This window comes from Opisthocomus hoazin, chromosome 4 (genome assembly GCF_030867145.1).
Source record: "Opisthocomus hoazin isolate bOpiHoa1 chromosome 4, bOpiHoa1.hap1, whole genome shotgun sequence".
Taxonomy (NCBI): Eukaryota; Metazoa; Chordata; class Aves; order Opisthocomiformes; family Opisthocomidae; genus Opisthocomus; species Opisthocomus hoazin.
The window spans coordinates 78853534-78867185 of record NC_134417.1 but is presented as its reverse complement, the minus strand read 5'-3'; the positions used below and the strand labels follow the sequence as shown (position 1 = coordinate 78867185).

General features: G+C 37.2%; 1 protein-coding gene across 11 annotated transcripts in view; it reads left to right on the top strand.

Moving 5' to 3' along the window:
* Positions 1-11188, top strand: part of PARD3 (par-3 family cell polarity regulator) — a 471104-nt gene extending 459916 nt beyond the window's left edge. For all 11 annotated transcript variants that reach the window (XM_075419691.1, XM_075419690.1, XM_075419689.1 and 8 more), the window contains 2 exons: positions 5551-5678; positions 9102-11188. In XM_075419691.1, the coding sequence (XP_075275806.1) occupies positions 5551-5678; positions 9102-9495 (522 nt within the window). In that variant the 3' untranslated portion in view covers positions 9496-11188. The remainder of the gene's footprint in view (positions 1-5550; positions 5679-9101) is intronic.
* The last annotated feature ends 2464 nt before the right edge of the window (positions 11189-13652 follow it).

Genomic DNA, 13652 nt, shown 5'->3' with positions numbered 1-13652 from the left:
GATATAATAGCTAATTGGGTCAAAATAAATATCCTACCTGACTTGTCTGAGTAAAGCTTTAATTGCATGCACAAATTTGTGAAGGGTAAATAACTGCATGATTTTCACAGAGGAAAGACTCCAGAGGTCCTAATAACATACGTAGGTATGGCTTGATGGATAAATGCTGAGGAAATTTAGGGACTATGCTTGTTTTTTCTGCTATGTGTTGGTGTGCAGATCTTGTCTCTAAGACAGATTTAAAGAAAAAAAAAATTCTTATTTATCTGTTTGTGGTACTCGTTTCCTATCCCTGTATTCAAGTCCTTCACCTGTTGAAAGATGTAACGAATTCTAAATAATCTAAAATTCTTTTAGAAAAACAGAACCCTGTTTTTTATTTGTGTAGCTTCCAGTGTAACATATTTTACCTGGAAAAATGAATAACAGACTGTATTCAAAACAAACATTTTAAAGTTTATATCAGCTTGTAAATTATGTAGAATTACTCGACACATTAAGGAGAAAGAAGAGTAGTATATTAAATCTTTCAGTTATGAATCCATTGCAAGAGTCTTTTTTAGGATATTTAATTCAAGATAGTAGGCAATATCTCATGGAGTGTTGCAGTAGACAAAGATTACCTTAGGAACTAAATTGCTGTTTCTCCTACCCCAACCTCTTTCAGACAAGAAACCAAAATTTCTCAGGGCAGCCTCTCCACAGGTACTTTGCCTTCAGCTGTGTAGTTAATATCCATTCAATGTCAAACCTGGGAAGGATTTCATGAAATATCAGTGATTTCTTGCCAAGACTTAGATTCTAACTTTAAAATTTTGTATTTTAAACTTTTTTCCCCCACTAGTTTCAGTCTAATAATTTATGTGAAACAGAAAATGAAGACAGAATATTTTTAAAAGAAATTAAATAATTTTGGTTTGTAAACAATCATATTTGTAGCTCACAGGCATGCAGTGCATATAAATATCCTGGGCAGCATTTCAGGGCGACGTGGTTTGTTTCTAACATACGGAAGGTTTTCTTTCTGCTGCTGCTACACACGGAATGAAAATCCTAGTCCCATACCATGCCATTCGGCTTTCTACATATACAGCATGGAAAGATACATGAAGGGATGGGATTTTCTTATTATATGGTGTTTTAATTAATGCACACACCTGTTGGCACTTTTTAAAAGAAATATTGCTATATGTTCTGTTCACCATAGCAACATAAACAAAAAGATGGAAATAAAAATAGTCTTCAGTGACATCTCCCAGAACCATTGAATGTTTTTTATCATTCTGAATTTTGATATGCACAGTTACTGGACTGTCTGTCATCTGTGCCAAGTACCTTTACACATAAAGAAGGCAAGGTCATTTAATCTTATCTAATTCTAATGAACTGTAAGAACCACAGACTTTTTTTGGGTCTCATGTCTACCAGCTTCCCAGGTAAGCTTGAAACTTCTTGGTTAAACACAGAGTTTAACCTGGAAAAAAATTAACACATTAATAGTAAATTGAGGTCTTTTTTAATAACTGGGAAAATATTGAGGGACATGTTCCTTTAGTAATCTCCTTATTAATATTTCTGTACCAGCACAAAGGAGTTCTATGAGTTTCAGTAAGCATTTCTTCCAGCTTCTCCCTATGGCAGTAGGCTGTGAGGCAGGTGTGTCACCTCAACTGGTGGATCTCCTGTCGCCTGAACTGGTTGGATCTCCCTGAAAACCCAGTGCCCTGGATTACCCCCATGATCTTCCACACTGTGGGGAAAGAAACTGTCTGGGCAGCCACTGGTTTAGCTAGGAAAGAGAGAAGGGACCTTTATCCCTAAAACAGGCTGCCCTTTACTGCTGATAGTGGCCAGTGCAGCCTGAGCCGTGGGGGTACGTTCTCTGTGAAAGGAAGAAGTGTTGTTTGCATAAAGCGAGAAATCTGTAGCAACTTTTAACTTCTCAGCCCTGGTTTTAAATTAATGCCTCTTTGAGAAGAGCACTGTGTAATTTCATGTATCTTAAAGCACAATTTTACGTGCTGAATATTGTTTAACAATGCTGAATGCAGTAACTATCATTGCCACTTAAAGGTATTGTGGAAGACATGAACATACATTTATTGTATAATGCAGCCTTGTTGTTATTGTGGCCTTGACCGCATGATGATTTAAAAGGTCAGTGCTTGTCATACATCTCATTGCAAACAAGGCCAAAGTTCTTATCAATCTGTTCTGTGAAGACCGAGCTGTTGCCAGATTTGCTGGATGATTTCAGGTTGTTATAATTGTACTTAGCCTTGTGTTGATATCAGTGTTACGGTGTTATGTATATGCCTCATACATGGTTTTTTGGTACTGTTAAAAGAGGTGACAATAATTCAACTTTTTTTTTTATTACCTCCATTTTGTGCTGGCATAAATGGGGTATGCGTGTATGTAGATGCATGTTTCTGTATATTTTTTATAGAAATATATATGTATAAAGGTATACTTTGGAGATTGAGACAAAATCACCAGTTAGCTTTTGAAGTCTAAGGTTACTTATGATATAAATACTTTTGGTTTAGATACTTTAATCAAAAGCATATTGAAAAGATAAATCACTGTATGGAGATTTTCATTTTTCTGAACAATTGAAGGATCCAAAAAGGAATATGTTAAGTCTTTATATCATCATAACCATGTATCAAGGGCATTCATTATAGTATCACTGAGATTTTTAATGAAAAGATTTGAAAGAAAAGCCTTTTCATTAATAAGATCGTTGAATGTACCTTTCTGTGTGTATATATGTTACAGAATACGTGATTACATACAGATGAAGTATTTTTATGTCTCAGTGCCATATTTTTAGATGCTTGAAATCAGACAGCAGATTCAATTATACGAATAGCTTATTGTAGATGTGAACAACATGCAGACAGCACTCTAAAGAAGCATCCTTTTCAGATTAGTTAAGTATTGCAAATCCACTTAATGTAACAGGGCATACAGGTACTTACATCTCCAGAATATCAGATAATGGATTTTAGATGTTTGCATTTGGACCCATCAAGTTATAAATGTTGTCCATTAGATGAAATTCTTTGTGAACTACTGAGAATCCAGTCCTGACTCTTCAGATCCAGTCATTCTGGGCATGCGCTGCAGCAGGCAGACAGACATGATAGTCCCTGCCTCTAATTAACCATTGGTTCCCGTGTGCATTAAAAAAAAGTCTCTGAAGCTACATTTCAATCTTAGTCCATTCATAGCCCATTAGGGCTTTCAAAGCCTCTGTCTCTTTAGTAAAGACTTTTGTGGTAACTTCAGCTCATGTGTGTGTGTGTATTTGCATTCATGCTTTCTGGAAGATGCATTTTAGTGTCTTGCATAAACCTAAATGGAAGAGCAGCTGAGTTCTAGCTCCACCTGTTTGATAATTTAACCGTTCCCTGTGCTGTAAAATGCTTGTCTGTTGTATTTAAAGTGAACTGAAAAAAGTGAAACTGTGTTTTCAACTAAAACGAAGCAATTTTGATTTCCTGTCCTATCTACAATGACTACTTTCTCACATATGTCATATCTGTAGCTGTCCAGCTGTATGCAAGCTTTCTAACAAGGTTAAAGTGGAACCCATGGAATGAGGAAATTTGCTCTAAAATCTTAGTTTAAATGTTTTTTTCCCATATGGAGAAGTTGAGATGGGAACCTCTAGGTTTCCCGCTGGTTCTCTGTAAGCTGCTTATAACCACACAGGAGAGAATTCACAAATAAATCTTGTGATTTTCAGGTAATCACTCACTTCCATAAGCTGAGCCCTTCAATAAAATACCAAATGTCAGAAGACTCTCAATAAAGTCAAGAAAGTTAGAAATGTTGACATATGCAATAACTGGAACTCTCCTCTGTATGTGTTGCCCTTATTTAATATAGTAGGAAATCTCCAGGGGGATAGTTGGTTTGGACATACATATGTACAGCTTATTCATCACTAAGAATATTTCCCACAAGGCTGACATATGATCCTGTTTTCTCAACTTGTTGCTTGATCATACAATTCCTAAAGCATTTTTCGTTACAAATGCGATTTTACTGATGTTTTTATGGTGTAAATCTATTCTGAAGTAGACATCCATGTTGCATTAAGGCTCCTCTGAAACAAGTTCTCTGTTACTCATAGTCTGTGCTTTCTGATTCTTTTGCCCAGTAATCTTCTTGTAATGGTAAAGGCAATTGTTCACCAAATTGTATCTATCTGTTAGATTCTGAGCTGAGACTGATGCTGTGTCTCAAGTGTATTGTTATTGAAAATGAAGTTTCTAAAAGTTGTACACCTGTTTCAAATCTGTTGTGTTTCTGGCTACCTGCAGGTACTTGACTATATAGTAAGGCAAAAGAGAAGTTTGTGTCACAAATGGGAACTTCTTAGTTTCTAAAACTTGTCTTCAATATATGAAGCTTTTGAAAAGCCTTTTGTTTTGCAGGTATTTTTCAGCCATTAATATATCTTTCTGCTGCAGAAATTATAATGGCAAAAAACAAGAGAGAGGTGCGTTTTGAGGGAAGATACAAATAAAAAGGCAAAAGTGCTTTAACAAAAGCAGATCTGAGATAAACTGTTTCAGTCCCAGGCTCAGACAAGTAGTTATGCTCCCTAACCTCCCAGTAATTAGACTTATGTGCTTTGAATAGAACTGGTAATTTTAAGGAGACAAAACATGTTCTGTTTCTTTGTTAAGTGAAACCTTAATATTAAAACAACAAGAAAAGCCCGTAACATTCTTTGACTTCTGTGGCACCCGATTTTGCAGCTCAAAATCACAAAATTTGGAGAAGGTATTAATGTAAAATGAGAAGTGATATCTCTACTAAAGTAAACTCTTTCAAAATCCAATGATCTTGACTGGTAATGCTCTGTATTCCCAGAAAGGCCATCCATTTTCACCGTGCTCTTAGTATTGGCCTCAAAGTTTCAAATTGTCGCCTTGTTAAGATGTTATCTAAAATCCTTCTGAGAGATACAGGATTCCCCATGTCCACAAGAGACTTGCTAAATTTATCTACTTGATTATATTGAACCAGCAAATGTTTCTCTGTCTCTCAGAAAAGCAAGCGGTGCATGTCTGGACCAACAGCAAAATAGAATGGCTCTGCTAAGGGCGAGCATCTCTTGAGTGTACCGGTGAGGTTCGAAAGAGCTGCTGTGCTCCCTCCTCCCTCAGATCCTCAGAGGGGTGTAAAACTTAACATTACCATGGCTAGGCTAACTTATGGTGTCTGAAGATCTCTTCCACCAACTGAATTTAAATTTCAGTGTTACTATAAAAGCATAACCTATTCTGGACCAATATTTTCCCGATACGCCCCAGAAATGTTAGGTCAGAAACAGAATCTGTGGCACAGGCCAATGTTATGGGTGAGAATTTAACCTGATTATTACGAAAGAGCTACCTGAACCGCATGTTGAAACAAATACAACTGTATGTGTACCATAGCAATTTAAATGTTTTAAATGATTTAAATGACTTAAATGATTTGTGGGTATTGTTCTGCTTTGTTTAAGACATTTTCATTTTCATTTTGTAGCCGAGCACCAAGACGTACTCGCAGAGTGGCAGACACTCAGTATCAGTAGAGGTTCAAATGCAGCGACAGCGGCAAGAAGAAAGAGAGAGTTTCCAACAAGCTCAGCGGCAGTACAGCTCATTACCCAGGTATGGTAACTGGCTGAGGCTCTTCAGTGAATATGAGCCTGGAGATAATTTGCTTTGTGGGAGGAAAATGTTGTACTTAGTGCAGACAGTTTTGTTTAGCATTGATATAAGGTGGAATGTATTCATTGTGGAAGAGGCATAAAATTTCTTAAGTGAGAGCATGTGGTAGCTGTTTATTTTAGGAGAATTACTTCAGAGCTGATTTTGGTGGGATTGATGACACTCAGCACCCAACAGAACTGAAACGTTGAAACAAAGCTATTCTTTGTGGGACACCGTTGATTTTAATTTTCTGTAATTACAAAAGTCTCCTGAGCATGACATGGGCTGTCCCCTTTTGACATGTCAGTCGATTTTTTTCTGTTGCCTAATTCCTTGCTGGGTAGAAATTCTGTCTTTGTGATGCTAATACAGAGGAAAAATTAAAAGGGAAAAAAAAATCTCAAGACCTCAAACAAAGAAATATAGAACTGAGAAATTCTAGCCAAAAAATCAGGGCCTTGAAGTTTCCAGATTATACATTTATTCTAAGTTACTGGGTCATTAGCAATGGAATGCTGAAAATTAATAGACTTTTTGTATAAACAAATCTGTATTTGTCTGAGCTGTTTGGGCAAAATGTCTTTTACTTGTTATTTAGCTTTGAGAATTATTAAAAGTTTACCCAGCTTGTACTGTAAATTAACTACCGTAGGTAAGCGTTGTGCAAATGGTCTTTGCGTTTTCAAAGATCAGTTGCAATGGTTGAATGGAGAATCCTTTACACTGGAGGTTGGTGTCAAATTCCCTTGCAGCATGGTTGTATTATTTTTTGTACCTCATGTCAAAATGGTGTGGAACAGATTTTTTTGTGACAACATGTGTTTTACCAAATGTATCATAACTTGTTTTTGGAAACAGATAGAAGCTTTGTAATCAAAATTATCTGATCATGAACTCTTATCCTACCAACATCTTAGTGAATAGAACAGATCTCTCAGATTTTCACGTGCTATAACACCTTTCAGTGTAGGTTTTTTCTTTTAAGTTTGAAAGGTGGGAAAGCAAAATGTAAAACTACTGTGTTTTCTTAGATCGATGGTTTGTCATTTTGAAAATTTTTGTATTCGCTTTGATTCTTATCTACCTTCCTTCTGAAGTAGTCACACCTATTAATGCCATATTGTTTTTCCTGAGAAATTCTCTTTCAGTTTTGCTCACCCCAGCGATGTACAGATTGAGAGGAAGAGCACCGATGCTAGTGTTGCTTTTAAGTTGGTGGGGGAATTTTTTTTTTTAAACTATGATTTGTAAAACTCAGTTCCCCTGTTCTATTCAATCACTGGTAGCATTTAAAAAATGGAAGTCAGTTGTAATGCAGTTGCAGTGGCCGAAATTAATAACTCTAAGGAGAAAATGTAGAAGAGGTTTGGGAAATAATGCTTTGGGACATAGAAATGCTTGTTTTGAAAAGAGTGACTAGAACTTCACTCAATGTGTGTTTCAACATGAGAAATGACTAGCAAGCTAGCAATGCATGTTACTGAGTAAATAATGATAATTTAATGACTTTGCTTGAGCACTCTGGATATTTGAGCTGTGCTGAGAGCAGACAGAATTTCAAGACCTTGGGCTAAAGCTGAGTGCTGTAAATACCACGATACTCCTATAACAAGCTGGGGCATCCAATTCTCCAGCTTTACAAACTGTTTGTAACTTTGTGACTGATCTTTAAAGAAATCTTACTCTTACTCTGAAACTTAGGTCACAAGCCTAATGTTGTAACTGCAGCTTTGTTATGATTAAAGTTTGTGCACTAGCTTTATTCTTGAGTTTTGTTGCTTTTCATCTTGTGTAGTCTCTAGGAGCCTCCTTTTTTTCCCTTTGTACATTCAAATCATTAGTACTGAAGGCAAATAAAGTCTTGAGTCAATTTTAAAGGATCTTCCCAGAAAGACAAGGAAAGTGGGCCAACTGATTTTGAACAAGTACCAGAAAACAGTCAGTAAATTAAATCAATTCATCTCATATCCTCTTGTCCCATGTGAAACTGTAAAAGCAGTGTTTAACTCCAAGTTAATTTTCTAGTACTTAAAATTTATCTTGCTCTAGATCAGAAACCTGACAGTTTCGTAGCCTACAGAGGTTCGTTCGATTTGCTCTTGTTCCAGGGAGTGATAAGACATGACTCAGAAACATCGTTTCTTTGGCAAAGTTGGATATGTGAATACCAAGAACAGCTATAAAAATTTGCATAATAATTTACGCTATGTTGTAATTTATGCTGTAATAATTTATATTCATCCTGAATAACAATTTTCATCAAGAAGTCTCAAAACATTTTATGAAATAAGGTGAATATGGTCATTTTCAAACTATATGTGTGGAGGGAAGATTGCAAAAACATTAGGTGACTTTTTACCTATCCTTAATGGTAGAAAAATTCTCTGGATCTCCTGTCTCTCCACTGCATATTCATTGGACGAAGCCACATTGAGTCATGTGTGTTGACATGAAAAAGCCATATATAAACAACTAAATTACATTCTTATTGATTAATGTCGCAATATATTTTGTTTTACTGCTTGAGTCTAGTACACTAATTTTAATCTCAAAGTGAGTATCTTTTTTGCTGCAGCACAAAATTGTTTTACTTTATCATCACCAATCTTATTTTAAATTCATAAAAGCATCTAGCATCTTGATAGTAAATTAAAGCTATTTCAAAACTATAATCTGTCTTCAAAATAATGTGATGATTTATTGTGAAAAGAGATAAGAGTTTGTAATTCCTATATGTATCTGATTTATTTATCTACCCCGTGGAGCCAAAAAATGAGCAAGAAAGGTTATCTCTGCCTTTTCTTTTGTGAAAGAAAACTGGGAAACTGTCCTGATAGCACAAAATTCCTTAGTTTTGGAAATCGGAGGAAGAAACTCTCATCTGTGTAACTACCTGTCAGTAGTGAACTTTTATCTTCTGACTTGTACAGTGTTAGAGCACGTGTTTTAAAGATCTGCCTGTTGCATTTTTAATCAAGCATGAGTCTAGATTCAAATCTTTCATGAGTGACTTTACAAGCGCTGGCTGTTATCTGGATTCTTAGTAAGCACAGCATTGTGGTCTTTCCTAGTCTGCAGCTGAATTGTAGCACTTTTTTTTATAGAACATAATGGTTGTTCTAGCACTGGGTGGGTTTTCACGGCATATTTCTCTTAGAGAGACCTAGATATATAGTTCAACTCAGTAGGAAATGTTCTCCCAGCAAGAGAGGCAAGATGCCTCTTTGGGGCAGAAGAGAGCAGGACTTCTGGAGAACGCTAAAGCTGGGAGAAACCTGATGGCATTGCAGAAGCACCCTGCTTTCCTGAGACTGTTGTCAATAACAGTATAACGGAAACCAGAACATTCATCTTAAAAGCCTCTTCCATTTTTCTTTCCAGGCAAAGCAGAAAAAACGCCAGTTCTGTATCTCAAGACTCCTGGGAACAGACGTATTCCCCTGGTGAAGGGTTCCAGACTGCGAAGGAAAATCCCAGATATTCCAGCTACCAGGGATCAAGGAACGGCTATATGGGGGGACATGGCTTCAATGCCAGGGTAATGCTAGAAACACAAGAACTGCTCCGTCAAGAGCAGAGGCGGAAAGAACAACAACTGAAAAAAAAAACTTCTTCTGAAGGACCTAGCAACTATGACTCATATAAGAAAATTCAGGACCCTAATTATACCCCTCCTAAAGGTCCTTTCAGGCAAGATGTACCGCCTTCACCATCTCAGGTAGCCAGGCTGAACAGATTACAAACACCAGAAAAAGGAAGACCATTTTATTCTTGAGGTGAAGAAAATGAAGATCAACTTATCATGCAATAAGGAACGTTTTCATATAAAGACTTATATTTTGAAAACTTTTTAAACTGATAGTACTAAGGAATATATCCGTTGTCTGTTTCAGTGCCTTTGAAAATACGGGCAAAGCATTGGTGAGCCTTATGTCTTTGCCATTCTGTCTCAAGTGTTGAATTCATGGAAGGATGTTCCACCATTTGACAATCATGGCGGAAGTGAGCAACGCCACGTACCGAGTCCCATAGCCCAGTCCGGTAGCTGTCAATGGCTTATTACTAGGATTTGTTGTAATGTGTTTTACTTTGCAGTGACTTATTACACCAACATGCAGCTTTGTGGCTTAAAATTAATGAATTTGAGGTTGAAGAAAGCATTGACATGTCCTTTTTTATTTCTCTCCGGTCAAGAGGAGGTTTACATATCACTCTTGAATGGATAAGGCTTAGTTCTACTCTGGATTGCAGTCACAGTTCTAAGATGTTTTATGATGAAGTCATTACCAGTCTTCGTTGATCAATATTTAAGTGTCTATATGCTGAAAAACTATCCTTCTCCTATTATGCACATACACACTCTTTTTCTCTCTCTCTCCCCACTCTGAGCTTATTAAAAAAGCCTTTATCCTGACTCATGAGGAAAACAATATTAAGCTTTCTGTTATCCTGAGAATCCTGTTACAATTGCCTTGTAATCTTAATACAAAGTCCATTACAAATGAAATAACTGGGAAGAGACTATTTATACAGTCACAGCCAAGCCCTTGATAAGTATATTTTACTATTTTATTAAAGATAAGAAATGATGAACAAACATACAACTGAGTTCTGCTTTGCTTTACTTCTAGATGAATTTGGTCATATGACAACTGTGTTAGGAAGAGAGCTGGGGAGGGTATCATCCCATGGTCATCTGGTACATGGTTGTCTTTGGGCAAATTTTGGAGATAGCTTAAAGCAAGAACCGGAGAAATCAAAGTTTATCTTTGGATCAAAAAAATGAAAAGAAGAATTGTCTTCTTTTTACAGTTGGTGAAGCTTTGTGGACAATTGCCTTGTGCTTCTGTGTACTGTACTGTTGCATCGTGATGCGTTAAAAACAAACCGTTAAGTATATGAATGAGAGATAAGTGGAGACAAATTGTTACACATCGTCTTGAAAACATGTCAGTATCCAAAAATAACTAAAGCAAAAAAGATTGCTCTAGCAATGAATAATATTTGAATGTGCATATAGGATATGAGAATTTCTTTTGCAGCAGCTGTTTTTATGTTGTTGGTCTGAACTTCATGTATTGTAAAAAATATAGCTGGGTTGCTGAAGTGCCTGCAAATCCTGATGTGAAAAGGCTTGAGAATGGATCTCAGCATATTGTGTACAAAAAGGAAAGAGAGAAAGCAAGAAAGAAAATCATGTATTGCGTGATTTAAAAATCGCCTATTTTTTTTTACTGGCACATTTTATTTTTGCGCCAACTTGTTTCTAGAATATATGTGAAATATCAGCACACATATCTGTCTTTTATGCCTGTTTGTTAACAGTTTTTGTTGTTAATAATGTACTCTGTGTTTAAAAGTTGTTACTAGTGTAAGCACAGTGACATTGGATGACAACAGCTCTTTTACGCAGAATTTACAAAACTGTGTAAAACAGCTTTCCATGTACATATGAAATTTAGAATAAAAGGCTGTTTCCATCCTTGTCTTTGTATTGCCTGTAGACCCTTATGAGAACTGCTGCAGACATTGAGTTTAACAAATATTTAACAGATGTTATTTTATCCTATTCCTAATGGTTTGCGTGTGTCTTTCTGTGAGCGCTTATAAACATCAGCGGAAAAAGAGAAAAAAAGAAAAGATTTACAGCCCAGCTGAACACCTGAAGACTATTCTCAGAGGGAAAAAACACTCAGTCTAACGTCTTGTGTTATTTCAGGCCATATCTGTGACATTTAAAAGGTACATTCTTAAGACTAAGCTCTGTGGCAAAAATCTTTCTGGCCGTAGTGTGCAGTCCTGTCCCCGAGGAGAGCGCTGGCAGGAGAAGGGCACCTGTTGTCCTCTGGCCAAATCCTGGCACGTGTGAGGAAGCCCCCTCTGCTCTGAGTGTGTTTTGGGCTCTGATGGGAGCCCTTCACAGGAATGCTGACATGGTGAAAAATAGGAGAAGGCAGATTTATGAATAAAGCAATATTTATGGTGCCAGTGATGCTCTGTTTCCCCCATTAGTATTGGAGCTGTGTCTGGTTTTCTCCCTCTTCCCCTCATTCCTCTTTTTGGTGAATACTGCAGGACTGTCAATCATAATTCTGTGTATGCATGACATCAGGCTGTTGCCATGGCAATAATGGTGTCAAATTATTCACTGTGACTTTGGTGTGGGATCTCAAGAGGAAGAGTAGCAGGAGCCGCAAGGTGGACAGGCAGCTTTCGGTGCCCAAATAAACTAAAGGTAGGATTTTGCAAAAGAACTAAGTTGTAGTAGCTCGCAGTTGCAAGTGGGGAAATAACTGCATTTGCAGTTTTGGAGACCTTGCTGTCTCATCTCCTGACTGCATTCCCAGATTACACAGTTTGATGTTTCTGTGGAATTATTTGGACAAGCAAATAATTGCAAGCACTAAAAAATGCATCCACAGGAATGGAAAACAGGTTGAAGTCCTTTTCAAAATAAAGTCCTTGATAAACTGTTGTAGTAAAAAGGGCATATGTTTGGAAAAGTATGAGGTATGGGATGTTTTACATGTGAGGATGGCATATGTTAAAGTTTACCCTTCTATGAAACTCCTCATCAAGGTGTTAACAATTTGCCTTAATTAGATGTGTTCATGAAAGAAGACAGATGTTCTCTTTGGGCTGTGTCTGTGTTATGTTAGTAAAGAATAAGGTCTTTTTATGGCTCCGTCATCCTGTCTTCTTCCTGACATAGCGTAGACAGGATTTCTAATATTAACTCCCATAAGTTGCAAAGGGCAATAAGGAAGTGGGAGGGACATATTTTAATAGAAAATGGCCTTTAGTTCTGCATAGTGAATAGATTCAAAAGTTAATTGAGCTAACTACATTACTGCAGTAATTTGTTTGTGGACGCATTACCATTATGGGATTAACTCTGTAAGATTAGTGTATTTACGAATGGCCACAGAACAGACTAAGGGAGCTTACAGCATTGAGGAGTGGGTGTAAAGCTTGCACATTTTTCTCTGCTGAAACCCTAAAAAAAAAGTCTGAAAAGCCTGCTGGTCTTTTATCAAAATAATTTGTTAATGCTATTGAAATTCCATGGGAAAGTTTAATATTACTAATGCAGAAGACTGCTGCCTTTCTAAAAAAAAAACCCTACATCCCCTCTTCCTATAGGGCCTCCTTGGAAACAAGAGTGCAGCCCTACTGAGTTATTGCATGGGCCAGATAGTTTAATATATGTCTTTGAGAACTGTGCCATCAAAAACAGCAAAGAATGGCGCAGAGCCCAGCTGAGCATGGTCGGAAAGTACAATTGCCATTTATTGCTGGCAAACAGCAGGAAGAACAACAAAACAAAATTCAAACCCATCATGACTGTAGATATATGGCCTGCCTTTCAAAGCTGTGCTGATGTTTTGCTCACGTTCGCTCTGTTTATGAGTGTCTGTAACATTGCTTTTATCTGTGCCGGGTATGTTGAGAAGCGCAGGGAAGAAACCTTGGCCAGACAAGGCAGAGATGCGCCAGATTAGCCATGTTGGCTAAACACAGGATATTCTTGAGTAATTCAAACCTTTGAACTTCTGTTGTTGAGACTTAAAGTGAATTTGGCTATTACGTGTCCTGGCTTGCAATTCTATTTTCGAAATATTTCCTAATTCTGTTTGCTGTGCCTGACTGTTTCTACATCTTTCTCTCCCGAGTCCTCAGTCTAGTACATAGGAATTGTGAGGAATCTGCCAGGAATGTGAACAGAGAACACAACTCATCTATTTTTTATGCTGCCATCGTGCCACCACACCCTGGCCTTCCAGACTAAATTTAAAGTTCAGCCCTAAGCTGACAGAAGAACGAGGGTCAGAAATCCAGGATGAGGGTCTGACTTTACGAAAGTAGATTTTGTGTGTGTGTGTGCATGTACACACATGTGAGAGAGAAAGAAAGGCATGGACTGGATTCATT